The sequence below is a fragment of the Sciurus carolinensis genome, chromosome 3 (assembly GCF_902686445.1).
Source record: "Sciurus carolinensis chromosome 3, mSciCar1.2, whole genome shotgun sequence".
NCBI lineage: Eukaryota > Metazoa > Chordata > Mammalia > Rodentia > Sciuridae > Sciurus > Sciurus carolinensis.
The window spans coordinates 103545079-103571728 of record NC_062215.1 but is presented as its reverse complement, the minus strand read 5'-3'; the positions used below and the strand labels follow the sequence as shown (position 1 = coordinate 103571728).

The 26650-nt window shown below is 39.4% G+C and overlaps 1 protein-coding gene across 12 annotated transcripts in view; it reads right to left on the bottom strand.

Moving 5' to 3' along the window:
• Fmnl2 (formin like 2) overlaps positions 1–20506 on the bottom strand; it is a 293575-nt gene extending 273069 nt beyond the window's left edge. For all 12 annotated transcript variants that reach the window (XM_047547433.1, XM_047547432.1, XM_047547435.1 and 9 more), the window contains exon 1: positions 19944–20506. In XM_047547433.1, the coding sequence (XP_047403389.1) occupies positions 19944–20060 (117 nt within the window). In that variant the 5' untranslated portion in view covers positions 20061–20506. The remainder of the gene's footprint in view (positions 1–19943) is intronic.
• Positions 20507–26650: the final 6144 nt, after the last annotated feature.

The following is a 26650-nucleotide window of genomic DNA, read 5'->3' as shown; positions in this document are numbered from 1 at the left end:
TATTAACAGATATGTCTGAAGTCAAGCAATGACACCATTTGTGGTTTTCTCAATCCCCTTTATTATGTTTTAGGTGCAGTTTGTATTTCCTGAGAGAATAAGAACAATTAACACAACAGTGACATTCCCTTTCAGTAAGCAGTCCTTTGGGGTTTACAGCCTGCAAGTTTGTTATTGAGGGATGTCACCTTTCAAGCTCTATCTTCTCAGACCATCCCTTACCTCACCCTCTATCTCTGCAAAGTGAGTAGAGCAGTTGATGCATGTCACAGAGTCCAAGTGCCTAATTCAAGTTCCACTCAACTACTTCCTAAGCACCTCATTAAAATACCACAGAATTGTTCTGAGAAATACACAAAAAGCAGCACACAGTGAAAGCCCTTAAAAAAATGGTGTTGATTATTAACCTCTGATTGTAAAGCAACATTCACTGAGCAAATAAACAAGGATAGACAGAATACACAAAATTTCCTCTTCTTCCAAATCTACTCAATGACTTTGTAAATGGTAGTGGGAAATAGCTGGTTATTCAAAAACTCTCACCAAACAAAGATGGACTAGATGAAGCCAAGATGGTCCTCAATAAGTTTTATTTCTCTACTACCCTTGGCTTTAAAAAAAGAAAGAAAAAAGGGGGATGTCAACTACACACTTACCCTGTGCTGTTAGATTCCTCAACTTCCTTGTTTTTATTTTTTAGACACACACACACACACACACACACACAAATAAATAAATAAATAACACCTCTTACGCCTGCTACAAATGTAAAACTGAGGCATATCTGGTCCAGTAGTTAAGCTATGTTCAAAATGGTTACCACATACAGTGAGCCACTGTTCCTAGGAAGAACAGTAAAGATCCCTGGAGCCTCTGCCCATATTCTTTGTCACCTGTTTAACACATAAATCCACGTTATGTGTGTTTGTTTATGGAGTTTAATGAGTCATCACACTGAACTCAGTCAACAGTCCTATAACTCACATCTGAAACACCCGGTCTCACATACACATCTCCATATGGCACATCACAGCCTTCCTGCTCTCAGGAACACTATACAGAACTTCAACATTATGCGTGGAGACAACTTTAAACAGCAAAAAAATCACCAAAAAAGCACAAAAATCCTAAAAACATGGTAGTAAATGGGAAATAAAAATTTCCCTGTGCATAGTACCCAAGCTAAAGCAAGAAGGCAGAGAATGGCCACGTTCAACTTCAGCTCAGAACAAGCATCAGCTGACTCAAACTTTCACTACTCTGGGAATGCAGGTAAAAGCACCCAGAGTACTGATTTGGGGTCACAAATAGGCAAATTCACAAAATCAGAATCCTCAAAGAGTGAGGATCAACTGTAAATACTTTATGGTACATTTATTCAATGAGAATGATTCAAAAGTTAAACAACCTAAAGCTTCATTAACATGAATTCTTTTCAAATCAAATATATAAAGATTCAAAAATACACACCATTTCTCTAAATTAAGAAATAATCTGTATATGTTTTTTTACATATCTGCATAGGAATGACACATGGCAATTCAGGGTGGTTTTTCCTAAACAGAGGGAAGATAAATGAAGATGAACTTCATTATGTCTATAACATTTCTTTTGGTATGTGAATTTTTTTATTTTTTATTTTTTGTATTTTTTTTACTGCATAAGCTATGCAATTTATTCAGTTTTGATTTTTTTAAGTTTTTAATTTTTTGTTCTAATTAGTTGTACATGACAGTAGAATGCATTTATACATTTTGATAAATGGTATGTGATTTCTCATTTTTCTGATTGTACATATTGTAGGATCACATTGGTCATGCAGTTATACATGTACATTAGGTAATAATGTCTGATTCATTCTACTACCCTTCCTGTCCTCATATCTCCTCCCTTCTCTTCACTCCCCTCTACCAAATCTAAAGTAACTCTATTCTTCCCTAGCATCCCCCAACCCCGCACCCTGCCCCATTGTGAATTAGCATCCACATATCAGAGAAAGCATTTGGCCTTTGGTTTTGGGACTTGGTTTATTTCGCTTAGCATGATATTCTCCAACTCCATCCATTTACCAGCAAATGCCATAATTTCATTCTTCTTTAAGGCTGAGTAAAATTCCATCAAATATATATGCCACATTTTCTTCATCCATTCATCTGTTGAAGGATATTTAGGTTGGTTCCATATTTAAGCTATTATGAGTTAAGGTACTAAACACATTAATGTGGCTACATCAGTGTAGTATGCTGATTTTAAGTTCTTTGAGTATAAACCGAGGAATGGGATAGCTGGGTCAAATGGTGGTTCCATTCCAAGTTTTCTGAGTACTCTCCACACTGCACCAATTTGGATTCTCACCAGCAATGTATGAGTGTACCTTTTTCCCTACATCCTCACCAACATTTATTGTTGCTTATATTCCTGATAATTGCCATACTGACTGGAGTGAGATGAATGGGATGAATTCAAACTAAAAAGCTTCTTCTCAGCAAAAGAAATGATAATGTGAAGAGAGAGCCTACAGATTGGGAGGAAATCTTTACCACATGCACCTCAGATAAAGCATAAATCTCTAGGATATACACAGAACTCAAAAAACTTAACACCCCCCCAAAATAATCCAATCAATAAATGGGCTAAGGAACTGAACAGACACTTCTCAGAAGAAGATACACAATCAATCAACAAATACATGAAAAAATGTTCAATATCTAGCGATCAGAGAAATGCAAATCTAAACTACTCTAAGATTTCATCTCACTCCAATCAGAATTTTTTTTTAACCATTCTGTCAAGGACTATTTCTTAAAACATAACCCATTAGAATTATTTACTAATGATGAAGTACACATGCTACAGAACACACATGTGTAGTACTTACAGCATTACGTTGTACAAAAGGACATTTTTGTGTGTGAAATTACAATAAGCATTTAGCAGTGTGATAGACTATGACTATTACAAGAATCTGTTTACACAGAAGGGAAGAATGCCTGGAAGAGAGATAAAAAGAAAGACAAAGGGTCAAATTTTCATTTCTAGATGCACCCTACGTATCTGCTGCTCCTTTGAAGTTCATGGGAGTTTCTTCCCAGAAAGACTACATGCAGCACAGAGCAGGACGATCCAAAAGTGAGTTCAGTTACTGGAGCACAAGAAAAAGCTAAAACCTAAAAAACAAAAGTACCCCTCAAGTAGAGAGGGTCAGGAAGGAAAGCTCTTGAACATAAACTAACTATAGGAAGGACAGTTCCTATAGTCAAAGACGAGGGATAACTACGGATATTTTCATTGGGATAAAGCAGTGGTTTTCTTAGGGCAGTGAAAAAGATATCATCTAACTCCCAATTCTATTTCTGTTCAAGAAAAGAAAATAAATGTTTGTGATGCTGTTACATTTCATTTATAATTCTCCTCTTTGTTCACTTTTGGCAGTTACCATTGTGAGCATTAGGGTAAAGTCTAACACCCCGCCAAAAACACCAGCAATGTGATTGATGTGTGATTCAAAAAAGCTGTCAAAATGAACGCTCCAAAAGGAATGAGTCACACGGCTGGACCAGGCATGCTAATATTTTTGTACCATATTATAATCCTTTTCATCTGGACCTTCTTAGAGTTGGTTTATTATGTCCTTTCATGTAATTCTAAGCTAAGGGCTACAATAAAAGGCACAAGGAGTTTGACAGAATGGGTTCATACCTTCATTACTAAAATCCAAAAATGAAGGCCACTTGATATGGAAATAGGGCGCGCGCACACACACACACACACAAATGCACACAGCTTTAGCCCACGCAACTTTAAGAACCCTCAAAGGTCTGAGAACAGAGAATTTTATCTCACAGTATTCTGTCAGTGCTACCAGATATTCTTTTATCTAACTTAAAAAACTAGATTGCCACCATAAAATATAGGGCAAAAGTGACATCGATCAGATGAGAAAAAATAAACAATTTTCCTCACTGCTAAGTAAGAAAGAAGCATGCATCTTCAGAAAATTCTAGGCTTTCATCGTGGATGGTGGTAGTGTTTTGCTTCGGGACTGCCCTTTGTTTCAGAAGCTTAGCTCTGTCTGATTCAGCAAGACTGAGTAGGACAAAATTCAAACACATTAATACAGAACCTTCTAGAGGAAAAAAAATACAGGAAGGGCATGCAACCTCTAAGATCCTCTTTCTTTGCTTTCTAGAACAAGTTAGATGGCACTGTGTTCTTGATTTGAAACAAAGCAGTTCCTACCGAACAATGCTCTTAATCAATCAAACAGAAACCCATCCATGCACAAGTTATACAAATTCTCCCCCCACCTACCAGTCACTACTGGAATTCAAAATAAAATACAAATGACCCCATCCATCTTGGAATGGAGCTAGAGCCAAGCAAAACTTCAACAGCAGTTTCTTCAAGCCTCAGATGGTCACGACCTTAAATGTGTTTTCTCATGTGAACTAGCTGCTTAGTGGTCACAGCACTGTACACAGCATGGAGGGTGTCTGCTCTAATTTTGAAAACAATGACACTTCCATTACACCCTGAAATGGAATAGTGAATGAAATATCAGGGACTATTTTTCTAGATAGCATAAAATATAGAGGGGTCAATATAAAATATTTTAGCAGAGGCTACCTACAAGGACCAGACCTTTGAAAATATTCACATCCCAAACAGTAAGTGCAAACTCCAGGCAAGAGTAGCAAGCATCAGTCGCTATCAGTTCAGCTCTGGCACTCTAGGGCCCAGCTTCGCTCATCAGTTTTCATATCTGAGGCTGATGAAGATTTAACTAAAGTTAGTTATATATTATACTAGTGCTCCAATAGAATCCAGAGCCTAGAGCCTAAAGCCAGTGCTTTATCAAGTCCAACCAAAAAAAAAGGGTACCAAGTAATCAGAACTACCACTTTTGTCAAGTGCTTATCTGAGTCACAATTCAACTGTGTTATATGCAACATCAACTAATATTCACAGCAACCCAAAGAGGTAGCTCCTGAACTCACATGACCAATGTGGCTCCCTAGACCTGAAAGATCAATCAACTATAAGAAGCAAAAATTCTCATTCAAACTCAGGTCTAAAGCCAAAGTCTATATTCATCAATAAGCTTATTCTTTCCTTTTTGAATAGTTCAGATAAATGCTCTTATATGAAGTGCAATACCTATACTTAAAAATAAATTTTGCAGAAAAGACTGCAAGCTTTCTAGTAAAGTGAGTTTGGTGGACATTTGCTCAGTTTCTGACACTTGTACACCACAAGAATAAGGCTCATGGTCTACTGCAATTTGGGGTAGAATCCTCTTAGCACCTGAAAAACTGATATCAGTATTTTTTTACCACATTCTTCAAAGTTGTTTGCACAAACATATATCCAAAGCTTTAAATATTCAGACACCAAGCAAAACTCATTTTATCTATGTATTATGTACTACAATTTTCAGCCAAATTAACTGTCTAGATTTTTGAGCTTAACCTAAAATGTTATAGAACTTCAACCTTAATATCCTTTGATAGCACATTACATGAACAGCACATACCCATGTGAAAATAGCTCTTAAAATTCTACCATCTCCACTCACAGGCCTGTCTTCTACTAGGCAGTTAATACCTTGAAGGTAGAGAGAATGTTTTAGTCACCTGCCTTTGGTTTTGGGGGATTCGCTTATTTCACTTAGCATGATATTCTCCAATTCCATCCATTTATCTGCAAATGCCATAATATTATTCTTTATGGCTGAATAATATTCCACTGTGTATATATACCCCAGCATCTTAATAGTGCCTTGCTTAGTACAAACACCCAAATAGATCTTTGGTGAGAGGAATGAATGAATGAGATAACATGGGATTGTTTTTCAAAAATAAGAAATCGGGCTGGGGAGATAGCTCAGTCGGTAGAGTGCTTGCCTTGCAAGCACAAGGCCCTGAGTTTGATCCCCAGTACCGCCCAAAAAAAAAAAAAAAAAAAAAAAAAAAAAAAGCAAACAAAAATAAGAAATCTCCAACATGAGGCCTACTGATACAAGGTAAAGCAGTTGTTCTCACCAGGAAGTCCACATCTATGGGTTATCTGTGGGGGTTGAGCAAAAGGCTTACCACACTGTCTTTAAACTGTAACAACACAGCCATTTTACTAGGGACATTTACAAAAACAAAAGTTCAGAGACAGTTGTCTGAAAGGGAGCCTTGAGAACACTTTCAGAAAAAAACTGTTATCAGAAAAAAAGAAAAACGCCAACTTGATCACAAGTTTATTTGGTCTTTACTATTTCAACAGTGGACAGTGACCCATTCATTCAGTTCTTATGTTATCTTTATTTTTTTAAAGACTATATAATTACTATTTGTTCTGGATTTATAACAACAACATGAACACGGGCTGAAGAGATGTTGAATTTACCACCACAGGGATTTCAATTTATTTTGAAACGTTTTATATTTATCGTATTCATACTATACTTACAGTTTATAATATGTTAATCTTGTATTTTTTTAATTGCAAGTCAAAGCAGTGTGTTAAAACATGATTTTCAAGTGCACAAAGCTCAGATTTTCAGCTCTGATATCCTAGAAATGTGTCCCTTCAGGCAAGTTCCTTCTCTAATCCTGAGCATCTCATATATGAAATGGGGATGATACCTACCTTTCAAGTTCCTGAGCTACCTTTCATATTTACTAAAATGATGAAAGAAATGCACAGGCTGGGGATGTAGCTCAGTAGTCAAGTGCCTGGTTAGCAAGTGCCAAATCCTGGGTTCCAGAACCCCAGAACACACACACACAAAGAAGCACACAGTAAGCAACCTATATTATATTACTGTATGTGTGCATGTATCAAATCCACATTTAAATCCACTTGAAGGCTGCCTTAAATCCTCACAAACCCACTAATACATATGTAAAGATTTACTATGATACTGAACAGTACAAATCCATAGGCAAGTGAGAATATATCAGCATTTTCCATCCATCACTCTCCAGTCACTGCTGGAGATTTAAGAGCTCTGTGTACAGAATGGTTGGAATTTTTCTTTTATGGTTTCTTTCAGTCAAGCTCAAACGTTCTCAAACTTTACCATGTGTAAGAGTTTGTTTCAATATAGAATACACATTCTATACTTTTAAGGGCAACTAAAATGATTTTAGGGGTAATTTTTAACTATATATAACTTGTTTTTAATTTTAGAATCAAACCCTCTTAATCTTTTTAAAAGAAAGATGAAAAGAATCTGAACCACAAATGAGCAGCAAGTCACAGCAATAAAGTAATTTATTTCTACTTTGCTTGTCCCAGGTTCACGTACGGCTTCAAGCAGACAAAATGGGTCAGTCTCAACACTGGCCTTCATATAGGGCACCACTCACAATCATCAGTTAACTCCCCAATGCCAAGACGGATGTCCCATGGATCTAGAACAATGGCACACCTGAAATGATCATCTGTTTTAAAATCATGTGAATTTAACAAGAGGCAGAACTGTGACTTCACAAAGCCACTTACAAGAAATGTCTCTGTCAGGGCGAAGGAACAGAACCCTGGCCTCTACTTTCAGGCTTCCCCAAAGGCCTGTGAGGTCTGAAGCCAAATGGGCTACATCATCCACGTGCCATTTGTTCCCTTTATTTGCTCCAGGGTTCATGGAAGCCCTTTCCGAGCCAACAGGGAGAGAAACATTAAACCTTGCCTCCTGCAGCCTGGAGGATCTGACCTGCTCTCCACGCATGCCACCTTCTCATCCCTCCTGTCTTACTGGAGATAACAACACCTCACATTCTTCTACTTTATTGTCCTCCTAGCACTTTTCAGTATCTCAACAGTCCCTTTGTGCATCTTTGCACCCCTTTCACATCTGTCTTTCCCCACTGGCCCCTCTGGTTAAGCTGTAAATTAATCGAAAGCAGACCTTGCATTTGCCATGGTTCAGAACTACATCTAACTAGTGCCTACAAATCTGCCTGGCCCGTAGGAAGTGCTCATTAAATACCTTTGTCCTGATTAAAGTATCACCCTTTCTTGAGCAGTAGCAAATAAGCAAATCCACACATAGTAGAAGAATAAGTACAGCCCAGCAGTGGCTGGGACTGAGTTGGACTCTCAGAAGCCTAATCCCTACTTCCTATTCCATAAAAACCTGTTTTGAACACTCAAAGTAGACTGGCACTTTCCTGCTGAACCTTTAGAGCTTTGCATATCTACAACTATATTGATTATAAAGATCTCTGGGGGTTTTGTTATTGGATTTCCCAGCTACATTCTCAGACCCTTGAGATTAAAGTCAGATTTTTGCAGCATATGATACAAGCTGCACTCTATATGATATAGACAAAGTAGCTATTGTATGCTCTAATCCACAAAGAATGAACAAGCATACATTCAGTGACATCTCACAGCTAACTCAGAAAACATATACAGTGCAGTGCAACAGAAAGTAGTTTCTCTCAGCAAGAGAAATCGGCAAGGTTGGGTTTAAATGCTGACTCCATTGTTTGGTAGTGGCCACTTCATCACTTAGAGCCCCACTGTCTCATTAGTGAAAGGAAGATACTACCTTCCTTGAAAGGCTGCCAGGAGTGCTTATGAAGCATCCACCTGCATGAGGAAGCTCCTATGCATCACCTTCTTTTACGGAATGCTCCCTTGAGTTTTAGAACAAAGTCCTAAAACTAGATCAAAAACTTCACTACTTTCTTATGTGACTTCAAGCCACAAAGTCTCATGCCCTGTATGACTCCTTTCTTAAAGAAATTTAGACTTACAAATGATGATTTGAAAGCACTTTGCAAACAGCAAAACACTAAAATGCCAAAATAAGGAATTCTGCTCAAACTTGTTTTACTCCAACTAAAAAAAGGAAAACATCATGACAGACATGTTGCTTTAAGAAAGCCCTTGCTACTACTGTGTTATCTGCTCGCTTAATGACAGGACATCATAACAAACTTACCTGACTTAACAACAATGACAAACCACTGGTTCCCTACCTCCCTCCCTTCCTTCCGTCTTTGGTTCTGGGGTGTTAACTACTGAGTTACATCCCCAGCCATGTTTTTGTTTTTGTTTTGAGACAGGGTCTCACTAAGTTGTTTAGGCCTTCACAAAGTTGCTGAAGCTGGTCTTGAACTTGTGATCCTCCACCTCAGCCTCTCAAGTCACTGGGATTACAAGTGTGTGCCACGATGCCCAGCAAACTACTGACTTTTTTTTGCCATTTCAATTGCCCTCATCTTCTCCTAAGTCAAAAGTCTTCCATAAGGAGTCAAGTGGAGCATGATGTCAATTTTTTACCTCTGAACATTTAGTATCCTTGGGCACCAACTACCATCAAGTGATACAGGGAATACCAAGATAAGTAAGAATCTGTGACAAAAGTGTCATTTCAGCACAAAGGCAAGTTATGCACAATTAATAGTCAGCCCAGTGTGGTCAGTTAAATAGGTTTTCAAGCAGCTCCTCAAATTCCCAGGCCTCTTTCAGTGGGCAGTGTTCTCTAATTAACAGTAATTACCTGCTGATACCTTCCCTTGGTCAAGAACAGTACTGAAGAAGCAGCTGCCAGGGCCTAGAAGACAGGACCCTTGGCTGCCAAGAGCCCACAATGTGAAATGGCAGATAAAACAAAGATGTAAAAGATGGCTGAGAACGTGACGAACAACTACAAAGCTACACATAAAAGCATCTTCTTATTTTACAGTCCCACTTCACATGGGTGATATTTAATCAACTACCTTGTGAGTAAGAGAGCTAATCCATACAATAAAGAGATCAAAGTAAGGCAAGTAAGTTGGTTTTCCCAGCTTCCTCCAGCTGATGTGAACCTGTAAGAACACTTGGAAAAGGTGGTATTTCATAAGAAACTTTAAAGCTGGATATAGTTTCAGTAAGCAGAGAAACCAGCAGGAAAATCACTGTGAGAAAAGACATAAAGAAAGGAACATGCAGGCCTGTCCTGGGGACAGGGACAAAGGAATATCCAAGTCAGGGTCCTATGAAGAAACAGAGAACAGATGGCCTAACTGTGGTCACTTCGATGGGACGGATGGGAGGGACACAGAAGTTACAGAGGAGTATAAGGAAGGAAAACCATGAAGAACAAACATGATTCAAGCGCCCTCAAGTTAGATCTGATGGCTCTGATGAGAAAACCGCACAAGATGAAATTCACAATCATATACCTTTTAATATTTCAAGAGTCATCCAGAAAGACAATAAAAGCAAAGGGACAGAACGTTGGCTTGAAAGGGAGAACACAAAATTTGTATCTGTGAGTATAATTTCCAAGGATGAATGACCAAAACTGCAAAGGCTCATTTCCACTGTGAAACTCTCTCTCCATTCATACTTTATTTGGGGGGACGGGGTGGGTACCAGGGATTGAACTCAGAGGCACTCGATCACTGAGCCACATCCCCAGTCCTACTTTGTATATTATTTAGAGACAGGGTCTCACTGAGTTGCTTAGCACCTAACTGAGGTTGGCTTTGAACTGGTGATCCTCCTATCTCAGCCTCCTAGGCCGCTGGGATTACAGGCGGGCACAACTGCACCCAGCTTCAATTCATGCTTTATTCTAGCAAACCAAAACGTCCTCTTTAAAGTATTTTGAAAAACAGAAATGCTATTCACACACATAAAAACATTAAGGATATCGATGGTGATATAACTAAAAGCAACAATATTTCCTAAACCATTAGGCCCACTTGGACTGAGGAAATCACTCAAAGGAAGTGGTAGAAACCTCATGGTTAGAGGCATTTAGAGTCAGACCACAAGGCACAATCCTGTGGCCTACTCTCCTCCACCTAAGTGCTACCACTAGGAAAGGGAGCTCAGGTAAGCAACTGTGGCTGGGGAAACAAAGAGACCAATCTAAGTCTGAGGAACTGGCTGGGAGGATGAGGTTCTGATTCCTGGTCTGAAGGCTGCGTATTAACAATGTGCTCAGTCTGAAAGATGATTTTCTTAAAGCAGAGGATTAGGCAACATCATTCTAAAGAAATAAAAAGAATTTTTATATTTCTCCATTATCAATTGAAAAATCAGAGGGAGCCAACCTTGTCACTTCTGGTAATCACTGATGAGATTTTAAAATAGCCGGGTATCTAATGTTAAAGAATTACTTTATTAAATGAGGAGTGGGACCTTGTAAATTCACAGGTGATCTGAAGATTTCTGAGCCAAATGCTTTGCAAAATGCCTACCCTGAGACTCAAAATGTATCTAGTATGCAACACAGGACATTAAGAGAGGCCGAACACTGTATACTGAAAGGTTCCACAAACCCAGGAGGCCACAAGTTCTAAAGAGTTCCAAGTACACATCTGGATGCCCTGATCAGATGGCAATGGAATGGTTCTGTGGTAAGGCCAAGGAATCACCAATTCCAAGTTTATGGCATCCCAGTCCCAAGACCTTAGGACCAAACTGGCTTCCCAGGTTCACCAGGCAGACAGTCCCTGGGAATAATAAACCTCAATTAATCAAGAAACCTCACTGTGACCAAAAAGAGAAAGCTTTCTCAGAAGTACCACAAAGCTGACCATATGGGGGAATGCAAGAACCAGAACTGAAACTATAATCTATTCACCAATTTACTGCCTTTGCATTTTGGTCCCCCCAGATCTCATGAGGACATTTGGCTGTTTGGAATACACTGGGCAAACAGCATTGTCATGAAGATCATGACATGATGATCATGAGCGCTGTCAAGTCTGATCATGCTGTATCCTCCAATTTCTTCAGCTATTGGTTACGATAATGCTTCCTTTTATACCAAAAAAGGAGTTTCAATGAAGGTAGATGAGGTTCTTTCCAATCTTTCTGTCAATGTAAAACAGTCATCTTCTTTACCTTCACCACCAAAACAAACCCCCATTACGATCCTTTAGTATTCCCATCCAAATCCATATGCCCTCTTCCCTATTACTAGAAATTTTATCTGGTTATAAACCACCTTATATACATTTTGTTGAAGATATTTGTTTTTAGATGAAAATGAGACAATAATTGCTTCTATCCTTTTCTCAGTTCCAGAAAACCACGTGCTGCCTTCAAACCTAAAATCACAAATGCTGAAGATTATGAATAAAAGGAATGTCTATTTGCTTAGGTTATAACTAATAAAGGAATAACTAGAGTCTTGCACTGAGAACAATCAGCTCATTCTTGACCTAGCATCCTATTTATCTTTCTATTCTCAAAGCTAATTGCTTATATAAGCATGCCAATTTGCCTTGATTATAGGATTCTTAATAAATGAATGTTGTTTACATTTCACAAGTGTATTTGAATTTCACTCCAGGAAGCCAAGCTCATCAAGTCTTTGTAAGTGGTAAAACCAGAGATCAAAGCAAAAGGCCTGCATTGAACCAACAAACAATTAAGCTTGAGAATAGAGGTCTAAGCAAAAAATACAATCCATTTTTTGCTAGTTCTACTCCAAAAGTATACCTCAGGTTAACTGCTCAATCTTAAACCATAATATACAGAACTTTCACTGAAATTTCTCTTTTCAGTAATTTGATGGTCATTTCTTAAATAGTTCAATCTGTCTACTATTCAACAGGCTTTTATTTTCTTTCTCATCTTGCTCCTTTTGGTCGAATCAAGTAGCTTTAGATTTTTTTTTTAAACTCTTCTACTCTTAACTGTATCTAAAAAAAAATTTTTTTTTTTTCTTTTCAGTATTGAAGGTTGAACCCAGGGGCTCTTTACCACTAAGCTATATTCCGCAGCTTTTTTTTTGTTTTTGTTTTTGTTTTCTTTATTTTGAGACAGGGTCTCTATAAGAAGTTGGTTGGCTTCCAACTTGTGATCTTCCTGCCTCAACCTCCTAAGTAGCTGGGATTACAGAGATAAGCACGAGAATGCCTGGCAAATTCTTTTTTTCTCCTTTTTTTTGTACCAGGGATTGAACCCAGGGGCGCTTAACCACTGAGCCACATCCCCATCCTATTTTTATTTTGAGACAGGGTACTGCTAAGTTGCTTAGGTCCCACTAAATTGCTAAGTCTGGCTTTGACCCTGCAATCCTCATCTCTTAACCTCCTGAGCCACTTGGGATTACAGGTGTGCACCACCATGTCCGGCAAATTTCCCGTTTCTTCACTACCTTTTCTATTGAACTCATCTTTTTCATTGTTTTAATTTGTATACTTAGGGAAAACACTCCTCTAGCAACTTACACTGTACATTCAAATCTCAGAGAGCTTTTTAAAACCCCAATGCCCAGGTCATATCCCAAATTCATCAGAATTTCTGCAAGTAGGATCCAGGCATCACTAGTTTAAGAGGCTCCCCTGGTAATATCCATGCATAGAGCCAAGTTAAGAAACACTGCTTTAACTTACCAATTTCTTCTTTATCCTACCTTAGATAAGGTGATCTATCAAACTTCCATGAAAAAAAGAACAAGGAAGGAAATCAGGTTCCTGAAGCAAGACTTGAGACCAGGCACTATCAGTCACATCTTAGTGTCCCAGAACCAGGCACATGAGCAAATATGTGAATAATGTAATATCTTTCCCAAAGCCAACAGGGTTAGGATAAACTAGGTCATAGGTTCCATCTATCATAGAGAAGTCAGTCAAGATGATCTCGGAGATCTAGGGTCTAAGTTCCTTAAGGTTTTCAGCTTCTGTGGCAATGGATAACAGGGGCTCAAGAATGCAACAGACTTCTTCAGAAAAGAAAAAAGTGGGCAAAGAGTAAACCATTTCTACAGGTGAAGTAAGAGTCACTGAGGCAGTTATAGGCTACAAAAGAACACTAAAGATGTTATTGGAGGATCACAGAAACTAAAGAAAGCTGGTCCTAGAAACTACACAACTAATAAAGTGCCAACCTGGAAGCATTAATGGCCATGTTGTTGATTATCTTTTTAAGGGTATGAAAAGAATGTATTCATCTGCATCAAATACCATTAAACCACCAAGTAGGGACTTGATATTTCCAAATTTAGGAATTCCCAGCTGTTCTGCTCCACATCTGTGGGCCTCAGGTGATTCACCACCCATGAGGCAGTTCTCCAGCTACCAGTTCTTCCATGGACATTGCTTCCAAATCATATCCGTTGGAAACTACATAGTCCTTGGCTTTATCTTGAAAGACAGGGTTCTGGAGAAGAGGACCAGGTGACTGGGGAGGGAAAATATCTCCCCACAGTATGAACAGAATTTCAAAGGGAAGACCAGGGATGAGCTATCTCTGCCCCTGGTATTCAAGTAGGTAAAAGTTAAGATGGTGCATAAATTCCCTCTGAAGGCATCATGACTCCAAAGTCTAGGAACATACCTCCTGTCAATAGGGAGGGTTTCCATAAAAAGCCACTGTACAAGAGGGCCTCTGTCAAGCAGTTGAATACCTTATCATTCACCTTCCCTCTAAGCTCTTGTTCCTAAAAGAATTCCAAGTCCCAGTGCCCTCTCACAAAGGAGAGGCAGTCATCTGTAATCAGAGCTTCTTGTATTCACAACTTTTTTTTGACATTTATGACATCTTAAATATGAGAGACAGGGAGCCACCTCACCTTGTCCTTATCCACCAAGTACTGACTATGAACACAAGAGCACAGTTCCTTAAGACCAAGTCCTTCGGGCAACAGTTCTTATAAAAATCAATAAATCTGTAGAACAAAAAGAGACTATACTTATTTTTTTCTTTGATCCCAAGAGCACCAGCAAGAAAATCTTCCCCACTCTCAGGTGCTACAATTCTGTGTCTATACCTGCGGCTGCTGACTTAACCACTGGGGGGACAGCTTTCAAGCTGATAATGCACTTACTGTATCTTGGGGTAGGAAGGGCCTTCCTGTCACCAGCATTTTGACACAGCTTGAAACAACTCAAATGGAAGACTCACTATCCATTTTTTCACAACTCTAAATGGTAAATATGTCTCCTTATGCCAATCTGTGGTTTTCAGTCACCGATTCTGGGGATTCTACCCTCTAAGCCACACAGAACATGGCTGCACACTTGCACACAAAGGGGCAACAGAACACCAAGTCAGCTAAAGGATCACAAGTGTTATTATGTTCTATAAATTCTACACTTCCAAGTGCTATGATTTCTGTCATCTCACAACCATCCTAACAGTTGTGCTAAATTTAATTCCTATTCACAAGTGAGGAAAACCAAGGACCAGGAAAAGAATTCAACTTGCTGAAACTGGTGCAGATGATTCTAGAAACTGGATCTCCTGCTTCCCAGACCAATGCTAAATGAGAACTCACAGGTAAAAGTAATTCTTATCCTGTGAGAATTGAAGAGCATACACACCTTTTCTCCCCAAATTTCATCAGTTTACCTTGCTGCCATCTTTCACTGGAGCCATATATTTGCATCAGAGAACAGCCTTTGATCAACTTCTATCTTAGATACCCAAATATATTTTTCAGTTTTTACTGATTTACTTGAAGGAAAAATGCATGCTGATAATGATGATATATATAATAACTGTGAGCATCTATTCCCAGCTCAGGGAGTTAACTGCCCACGGTGAAGTTGTAATAGTTCAAAGTGACAACACTCTGCCCCCTTCCACACTCTCTTTCCCTCACAACAGGGGAAAGGATGTGAGAAAACAAATCAGCAGCATGTGATGGCCTCACTATACTCACATAGATCCATCTGCTTAACAGACGTCAGGGTAAGTGCTCTCCTTGGAAATGGTGGAAAGAAAAGGGCACCTTGCAATGGGAAACAAACTTGGATGTTACAACTTGACCTTCCCTGTCCCTTTCACAGGTAATTACATTTGAAATGTACACATTCCAATGGCGGGTTGTCTCTTCCCTCTGGTTTGCAAAACTTAAACTTTCTAGCCAAGGTGTTTTAAATCTGCCCAACAAGAAAAACTTAGAAACACATCAATTCTTAATTCCATGCCTGAAAATAGAAGAGTATAGCACAAATGGCCAAAAGGGCCAACATCTAAAGAGAAATATCAATGCACCTTACTTTGGTCACTTCTGAGAAATTTCAGCCAGAAAATGCAATTTCTGCAACTTGCATTTACCAGATTTTGAAACTTTTTACTGCTAGTCCCAGGTCCTTTTTATTTATTTTGTCTTTGCAGATGTAGGTTTAAGAAACATAATATAATGGGAAGGACAGGAGAAAGAAAAACAGAGGGCTTGGGATATAGCTCAGTTGGTAGAGTGCTTGCCTTGCCCTGGGTTCAATCCCCAGCACCGTAAAAAAAAAAAAAAAAAAAAAGAACAGAGATCCAAATCTGGATTAAAATTCTAGATTGGTTATTTAATAACTATATGGCTTTGGGCAATTTAGGCAATTGTTTTTAGGCATCTATGATATTGCTGATGGTTGGAGTTACTGTGAGGATTAAATAAGAACAGTTAAGCACAGGGCATATCATAGGCATTCAGAAAGTATTCCCATTCCTTCCTAATGCAAAGTGACAGCATTCAATCTCAAGACAGACTAAAAAGGAAATTGAATCAAATTAATCAGATACCAAAGCAGTTCTCAATATCAAACATAACATTGCCCTAAACCATTACTTTCTAATCTTTTTATATCTGATATTACACAGACAGCAACTAAGACATAAGACTTAAAATGATTCTTTTCTCTGAAGTTCAAAGAAACAAGCCCAAAATGTGAATGGTATCATTGAGTGTCTCATGTAAAAAGAGGTATTCCTGGGCAAAGATGATCAGTTGTTCATGACATGCACTACGAATCACCTTTATAACATCAACTCTCAAAACTGAGAAGGATTTGTATATTGTGAAAGCCCAACAATTAGTGTTATAGAAATATAATGGAGAGCCACATGAATATTTAATCATAAGTGCGTGATACAAAAAAAAAAAAATTACAGGCCTAAGTTATCTACAAATATATATCCCCTAAAAGAATAAAGATTAAAGTAGATAAACTCATAATTTGAAACACTTCCACCGAAAAGTGTAACAAACACTGAACCTGTATGGAATCATGTGTATATATGCACACAAAGGTATATCACCTTATAGGTGTACCTGAAAAGTAGGTACAAAGATGCAAATGGTTAAATACATACACTGGGTAATATTTTCACATAAATATTTTTTAGCTGTTATTATAATAATGCTGATTATAAACTTAGAGGGGGAGATTCTCATTAGGAGGATTAAACTCTTAAGATGTGCATCCACTTTTCACTAGTAATTATTCACAAGAAGTTTTAAAAGTTTACCCCTCCAATGATCTTAATTCAGTCTTTTACTTTGTTATCTCTTCTTTCCATTTGTATGCACTAATTTTTTGAATGTATATAATTCAACCCAAGCAAACTGATGATGGGAGGGGTTACAGTCATTGAGTAGGTTTGTGCTCTTAAAGAGTTCCTAATAAGAAATAAGATGAACCACTGACATTTAAATTTTTATTCACTTTTCCCCAAGGGTTTAAATACTCTAGAGCTAGAGGTTGGGAGGAACTATTTCCCTATCCTAAAAGGGCTTGTTAATATTATGTAAGTCATACTAACAAAGAGGTGCTTGTACACTTTGCTATACAGTATTACTACTAGTTTTCCTCCCACAATGCATATATGATCTGTAAAAGAAATAAAACTGATGTCAATAATGGCAACATAACTCCTGTTGTCTACTAAGGGTAGACAATTCCCCCACATATTATACACTTTACAATCTGCCATCTAAAACTTGTCCTTTAAGCTTGATCTCCAGACTCAAATGCTTTCAACCGATTTTTCAAGCAACTAAAAAGAGCAAAGAAAAGCAAAGTTGAAAGTACGGCACATACAATCTCAGAAAGAAAGAAAAAATGACTACAAGAAATATCACTTACACATAGTACTAGATAATCTGGGAGGGTTTCCTTTGACTCTCTGCTCATAGATTTCCCAAGAGCAAGTGGAACTCAGTTGGGAGAGTAAAAATGTGTCCCTAATAGGGTCCCCAAGCTGAGAAAGTTCTGTCTGCATTCAGAAAAGTTCAGCCTGGTATTTTTGACTTTTGGGTTTTTTTTGTTTGAGAGGCTCAAACTACTGTAAACAACTTTAAAAAGAGTTGCATCCAGTAACTGTGTGAGAGACACAGTAGAGTAAAAGCAGCCACAATAAAAAACGATGGCCCCATGGAGCTTGTGAAGTACAATCATAAAAGTCTACACATTAACTTTGTGACTGCTAGACTTAACAGGAACACAAATCCACCATGTTAATGAAAGGATACTATTTTTCTAAAGATTAATTCATACCATGTGTTATTAATCAACAGGGTAACTGAAAACTCATGCAAAAAAATGCTATCCCAGTTGAGGAGAACTTAATTGCATTATTGTTATTATTATGGCTGCTGCACTGGCTTCCCTGTGTCACTGGCTCCTCTGCTCCAAATACTCACGCAGCAACACAGCATGGGGGGAATATCTGAAAATCCAGCGCCAAGAGGTAAGAACCATGTATTATAGGAACAGTTTGAAGAAAAACGTTTGTCTCTGAAAAGAAGGATCAAGTATGTACCCGGGCTGCCTTGAAAAGTAATTAAGCTTAGGCTGTTTCGTTTCAGAGTGTCCCATCTTGCACAACGTGGAAGCAGCTGTGGGAGATCACAGGGGATGCAAAGTAAGACAGGCAACCTCATCTATCTCCTCCACTGAAACACCAGTTTCCAGGTGGCCTAAAAAGCTCATAGCCTCTGCTATCCCAGCGAGCACAAAGCTAACCTGCCATCCAAAACATTATTGCCCGTGCCAAACAAGCCTCTTTTCAAGTCCGGAAGAAACACAATTTAAATGTCCCAGTGATCGTTCAGACCATTAGGAAACCAGTTTTTGATCTAGGACTCAAGTCTCTCCCCAAAATTGTTGGGTTACTACATGCCTCAAAACCAGCAGGTAGGCATAAGACGTTGACTTCCCGGATCACAAGTTCCTCTCGCTGCCTAATCTTGTCGGGTTTAGGGGTAACCGGTTAGGAAAAGGGAAATGTGTGAGGAACAGGAATGCGTCCAGTCTTCCTCGTTTCCCTCCAAAGCCCCTTAAAATAAGGTTGAGACACAAAAACTGTTGGTCTGGGGACCAAATGCATCCCAGACCCTGGTTGATGCAAGGGAAAAGTCACAACTCCCGCTTGAGCTCACAGCACGACAGGCTCTGACTGGGAAGGGCCCAGAAACTTAGTCGCAGTAGGAAAGGGAGAAAAAAGGGAGTCTTCAGAGTCTTGGATATGAGAAGCTGGAAGAGCCGCTCGCGTAGTCAGAACAGCTCTCAACATGCCCCTACAAAATTGCACATTTTTGTGATTTAAGACTAAAGAGAACACACTGAGGTTCTCCACCGCCTGGGTTTCAGATGCCGCCTCCTCGTTTAGGGACCGGGGATCCCACTGTTGCGGGTCTCCTCCTCTTTCCCTTTCGGGGGAGCTCCAGCTCTGCCAAACCACAACGTCCGCCCTCCAAGTTCGCCTTCGCTTACCGCCCGGCTCCGCGCGGCGGCCAGCCACCTGCGCCCATCTGCCAGGGACCCCGCAGGCCCAGGGTTGGACGCCCGAAGAATAGTCCGCATGGGGCTCAAGGTTTAAGGGGGTTTTGTTTTAAAACAAAAAGCCTTAGCGGCTCATCGACCCCTCCTCCCAGGCCCGCGCCACCTTCCCTTCAGTCCCCACACACGCCGCACCTCCCGGGCACACGCGTTGCGAGGTGCCTCTCCCGCCAGACAATGGGTTCGGGGCTGGCCCGACAGTCCGCTCCGAGCCCCTATCCCCATCCCGGCAACACAAGAGATCTGAACGTGAGGTACTCGAGGGGGAGTGCGGCGGGGACCAGGCGGGGAAAACCACAATGGGGAAGGTGGGAGCCTCCCCCTTGGGACAGAAGGCTTGCTCCCCGCGCGGAGCGAAGGGGAGGGGGCGGAGGTCAGCTGCGCCGCCTGGTCCGGGCCCCGGGTCCCAGAGCACGGCAGCCGACGCGCACTCACCAGCACGATGGCAAATCGCTCCTCCAGTTCACCTGGCTCCGGCATCGGCAGCTTCAAAGGCACGTTGTGCGCTCTGAAATCGGTCTGCTGCGAATCCATGCTCCCTGCGTTGCCCATGTCGGCTGCGCGCTGGAGTCAGGGGTTGCTCCGGGCCCCTCGCTCTCGTGTCGGAAATCACAACAGCTCCTGGCGGTCGGCTCCCGCCCGCTGGCGGACCTGCCCGGCTCCCCGCCCTCCGCCGCGCCCCGGCGAGAGTGCAGCGCACGCCTCTCCCTAGCAGCGCTCCGAGCCCAGCCGCCCCCCGGCCTCCCTCATGCTCTCCGCCGCCCCAGCACGGCCCCGGCCTCTTTTCCACAGGAGGGGTCGTCAGGACGCCGGGAGCCTATGTGCATGTTGCTCCGCTAGCACACCGCCCCCTGCCAGCGATCACGGTCAGCAGGCGCGTACTCCCTCCTACTTGGGCTCCCGCCGGGGCCGCGGCCGCAGCTGACACTTCCAGACCCCAGCCGGCCACCCCAACGCACGTTCAGCAAGCACCTCAAGCAGACAAACGCAGCTCCGCGCTCGCGGACACAATGCCCCCTCTCACCGGCCCCCGCCCCCGGTCCAGCTCCGCCCACCGGCCCCGCGGTCTGCCGGGAAGCGTAGTTTCTACCCAAAGTATCCGGACGCAGAAACCACGCCCGCTCTGGAGGGACGCTCTGGGTTGGGACTGTTCTCAGCAAAAGCAAGCTGGGTGCATCTGGAGATGATCTGTGTCACTCTAGACCTCCCACACCCCAATAGTAGAAATAAATACCTCCTGTACATCGTATCTGACTTACGCACGTTTGACAAGTGGATGAATGAATTGAATCAATGGGTGAATACAAGCTCTCTGATTTAAATTCAGAAGATCTTTACTGTTTGAAAGGATCTAGTTGAAGAAGGGACTTCTAAAGTATTACCAACGTTATTTTATAAACTGGCGGTAGGACCACGGGTGTCTTTGGGTTCTCTCTTCCTCATATATGCTATTATGTTATTTAATGTAATTGAAATGTTTTATACACAAATATATAATTTATGATGTATGTAGTTAGATCCTAGGAGTTGAGTAAGAAGGATTCAATTCTATTAAAAAACAAACACCCATAGACACCTGTAGTCCCAGCGACTCCATAACTGACGCAGAAAAATCGCCAGTCTCGGCAACTTAAATATACCCTGTCTCAAAATAAAATAAATATATAAAAGTAGCTGTGGATGTAGCTCAGGAGTAGAGTAGCCCCAGTACCTAAAAAAACAATAATTAAAAGCCCACCTATTGGGCTGGGGAGATAGCTCAGTTGGTAGAATGCTTGCCTTGCAAGCACAAGGCCCTGAGTTAGATCCCCAGCACCGAGAGAAAAAAAAAAAAAAGCCCACCTGTCAAACGCCTATTATGCTATTATGTACGAGTTACTCTTCCATCGTGAGAGAAAAAAAAAAAAGAGGGTCACCCCTAGTCTGGAATGCCTCCCAATTTGTAAAAAGGAAAATGTACACAAATAACCATATTTTCTATTAGATGAATAGAATGACAGTGTCTTGGGAGGCAACTTTTAGTCCTCCAGAGCAGGCTTATGCCAGGTATTTTACAGAAAAGTCTAGGCCCAAACCAGTCCTCTGGAATGTGTTTCAAACCATAACTACCCATTCTGAACCCTTGGAAATAGAGACAACCTCACCAGTTGCCCATGTTATAGATTTCAAAGGCATCTACCTGGTTTACTTGTGGCAGAACTCCTGCAATTAGTCATTTCATAGGGTAACATGACGTGTCTTAACCCTTGTTTATTAGACTTACTCGGGGAGCTTTTTGTTAAAACTGCACACACTTTAGCCCATGCATATTTACCAGAATCTCCCTAATCAGTAGCCTGGGCAGGTGTTATGGTTTAGATATGAGGTGTCCCACCAAAAAGCTCACGTGTGAGACAATGCAAGGAAGTTCAGAGAAGAAATAATTGGGTTGTAAAAGTCTTAAACCAATCTGTGATTCAATCCTCTGGTAGGAATTAACTGAGTGGTAACTAAAGTGGTAGGGAAGGAGGTGGGAATTGGGCGTGGCTTTGCATATATATTTTTATCTGACCCCCAGAGACTCTGGTGAGACTCTGGTGATTGTAATGTGAGCTGTTTCCCTGTGCCATACTCTTCCACTGTGATGTTCAACCTCACTTCAAACCCCAAGGAATGGAGCCAGCCCTGTATGAACTAAGATCTCTGAAACCGTGAACCCTCAAATAAACTTTTTCTCCTCTACAATTGTTTTCTGGTCAGAACTTTTAGTCACATCAGCAAAATAACTGACTAAAACAGCAGTATATTTTTAGCAAGCCCACCCAAGTAATTCAGATGTGCAGATTAGTGTTGTTATTCTCATGATAAAGAGGAAATGCATCTGGATGAGGTAACCACCACAATTCAGTCATCCAAAACCACATTTCATTTGGCTTTATAAACTTCAAGATAGCTGGAGCATAGTAGATGCTCAATGACCTGTTGAAGTAACAGGAGACTTTCACCAAAAATGTAGGGAGCAGATACCCACAAATACATTGTATGTGTATCTAATAAATAAACCACTTCTAGACTGTTTAAAGAAGAGAGAGACCATACATTCAACCTAAAATTCTGAATAAATGCAATCTGTATTTCTAAAGTGATACGGTGTCAAAGTGAATGACAGCTGCTACTGATCTAAGAGTAAATAGATACAGATACACATACAAACTAATGAAAATGAGTGAGAAAGAAAGCTGCTAGCTAGATCAGGTGAGACATTTTTAACCCACAAATGTATTTATTTTATTTGTAAGCTCTGGTTCTGAATGACTCAGAAAATCAGCCCACCCAAAGAACTGCCCGTCTGGACATAAAGTCTGGAATTCTTTTCTGTAGTCAAGAAAACCTTTTTATTACATTTATGGCTCCCTCTGGTCATATATCTGCCAGTAACCAAGACCTTTTTCTCCCCTTCAGTCTTATCACATCTAGTTTCTCTCACAATCTCACACTTTGAGAGAAGCCAAGGACAAAGTGTGCGAACACATGAACCAAAAGTACATTTTGGTCATTTCAAGTTTTGCCTTCTCTCATATTTAGTTATTATTTATAACTATTATTAAGAGTAGAAATAAGCATTCCATAGGATTGTGCAATTTTGAGGGAATTAATCAATATATCAGGGAAATTTTTGTTTTGGGGTGAGCATGACAGAAAGGAGGAGACATTTGTATTACTTGGACTGTAACTCTTAACCTCCCCACAAAACTAAAGCCAGACAATCATTTTAAAATACATATTCCGTTTTCTGATCACTAATGTATATGATTTGTTATGGCTGATGTTATAAAATATTGGCAAAAAGAATTTGTCTTTTTTTTTTTTTTTTTTTTTTTTGTGGTGCTGGGCTTTGTGTTTGCAAGGCAAGCACTCTACCAACTGAGCTATCTCCCCAGCCCTAAGAAATTGTCTTTTAAAAGTGTCTACTTGGATTTGGAGATGTGATAGTCATAGACTTCTTGCCTGGAGGGGATAAGGCCCGAGGTTCAATTCCCAGCATTACCAAGATAAAACAAAAATTCACTCAACTGAAATGTTAGAACTTGCCAACCATCAAGAATTGGAAACTACACTAGGGATGGCTTGGTCAGGGATTCCCCCAAAATGATTGTGATTGCTTTCAAAGACACTCTTTCATCATTTGTAACAAATGCTCCTATAGGATTAGCTTTTAGAGGGATTGAAACTGTTTTATTGGTATTTCCTCAAGTTTTAATGTAAGGAACTGCTTTGTAGCTAAGTTTATTTATTATCCTAAAAAGGGAGTAATATAACCCTAAAATTCTCCTGGTTTGTGTAATTATGTAGAAATGAGGTAAATGATGTGATAAACATAACCGTTGATAGTCGTAGATCAAAATTCTGAAATAGTGTCTGAAATTGTAGCAGGATTGCTATTGATCAATTTATATCTTCCAAATTTCCACAAGACTCACACATTCATTTACTTTCATTTGAAAAATAGTTATTGAGTACTCACTAATCAGGAGATAACACTCTCAATTTTAAACAATGTTTAAACACTATTTCTTCAATTATTGCTTCATACAGTCTTTTTCAGTGAACTGACAAAGATATACCTCAACTCTCCAGTTACCCCTCTCCTCTTGAATCAATTAGAATGCTTTTGCCACCCAATTAATAATGGCTTAAATAGCTTCTTGATATTTTTCTCATATATTAAGAATCTGAAGAAAGATAGCTGCTAATATTTGTTCAGCAATTCAATAAAACTCTGACTAGTATCTGTTGATATCCTGGTCTTTCCTGGGTACTTACAAAATAGCTGCCAGAGTGCTATGATCCAAGTCTATGCTCAGGGTGGGATGTAAGATAAAGAGACAATATCAGGTAAGTCTGAACTCCCCATGCAAGAAGGAATTCTGCCAGCAGACAGCTTTCTGACTTGAACTGCAACATGGGATCATTCCTGGTCTCCAGTCTGCTGACTCACTTGCAGATTTTGAATTTGCCAGTCTCCATAATCATGCAAGCCAATTTTTTAAAATAAATCTCAGCATCTCTCAAAATAGATACAAAGATATAATTCTTTCTTGCATGGTAGATACATGGGATGTCTCTGTGTGTGTGTGTGTGTGTGTGTGTGTGTGTGTGTGTAGAGAGAGAAAGGAAATATGTGTAAAATATATTCACACATGCACATTAATGTTTCGATTTCTCTGGAGAATCCTGTATTAATCAGTACAAAGACTAAATGATTTCTCACAAAAATCGGGAATGAAGAAAGAATATCTACTATTGTAATTTTTATTCAATATTTATTAAATGTTGTCCTGGAAATTCTAGCCTCTATAATAAGATAAGAAAACAAAATTAAAGGTATCCAATTTCAAATGGAAATAGCAAATGGTCTTTATATACAGATGACATGATTTCCCATGTAGGAAATTGTATGGAATTTTTAAAATAGCAGCTAAAACTAATATGTTAGTTTAACAAGGTTTCTATATATGAGATACACAAAATTCAAATGTATTACTACATAGCAGAAATAAATCTTCAAAATTTTAAAATAGACATAGTATTTATAATAAGATCAAAAATACGAAATACTTAGGAATAAATATGACAAAAGATGTACAAGACCCACCCTGAAAACTATAATGTGTTGTATTCATAGTTGGGAGATTGATTATTTTTAAGATGACAACTTCCCCCAAATTGAACTACATATTTCATGTATTCTAAAACTAAATCCTGTAAGATTTTTTTAATAGAAATTGACAAGCCAATTCTAAAATTTAGGTGGAAATAGAAGGACCCATAACACACAAAACAACTTGAAAAAGAACAAAGGGGAGGACTAATGCTACTGAATCCAAGACATTACACAGCTACAATAATCAAGAGAGTATGATATTGGCATCAAGATAGGCAGGTAGATCAACAAAATAAAATGAAGAACACAGAAATATGCTCATAGGTGTATGGACAATGGGTTTTAAATAAAGGGGCAGTGACAATCCAATGGAAAAAAGACAGTCTTTTCAGCAAATTGTTGTGGAACAATTGGATGTCCACATTCAAAAATTGAACTTTAATACACACCCCATACTATTCATACTATTGCAAAACAACTCAAAATAGATCATATGCCTAAGTGTAAAATCTAAAACTATAAAAGTTCAGAAGATAATATAAGAGAAAATCTGTTACCTTGGATTAGAAAAAGATTTCTTAGGTATGCCAAAAAGAAAAAAATTAATAAGTTGGACTTCATCAAATTTAAAACATCTATTCTCTTAAGGACACAATTAACAAAATGAAAAAAAAGCAAACCATGAGAAGATAACTGCATATTACATATTTAATAAAGGACTTATGCCCAGACTGCATAAAGAATTCTCAAAACTTAAAATGGACAAAAGATTAGAACAGACACTTTATCCAAGGAAATATATTAATGGTTAATAAACACATAAGAGAATACTCAACATCATTCCTCATTAGGGAAATGCAAATTAAAATCACAATGACATACCACTATAAACCTATTAGAACATTAACAATTAAAAATCATAACAAATATTGGAGAGGATAAGGTTAACTAGAACTTTTATACACCTTTGGTGGGATTGTAAAATGATATAACCACTTTGGAAAAATAGTTTGGTGTTCTTTAAATATGTAAACATACAGGTCTGTCACAGTGGCACACACCTGTAATCCCAGCTACTCTAGAGGGTGATACAGGAGGATCACAAGTTCAAGGCTAGCCCTTTAACAGAACCTGCTTCAAAATAAACAAGAAAAAGGACTGTATATGTAGCTCAGTGGTAGACTGCCCCTGAGTTTGATCAGAAGGAGAAGGAGGAGGAGAAGGAGGATGCCACCCTACCATATGATCCAGCTATTTCACTAAATATTTACCCAAGAAATATGAAAGTATAGGTGCATATAAAGACTGGCTGTTCATAGGGGTTTTATTTTTAATGATCTAAAATAAATCAACTCTTTATCAGTAAAGGAATAAGTAAATTGTGTCAATTTCAAACAATGAAATATTACTCATTATTAAAAAGTTTTGTGACCCACTGATACATGAAGTTGAATCTTAAAATAGTTATATGGAATGAGAAAAGACAGATTTAAAAAGT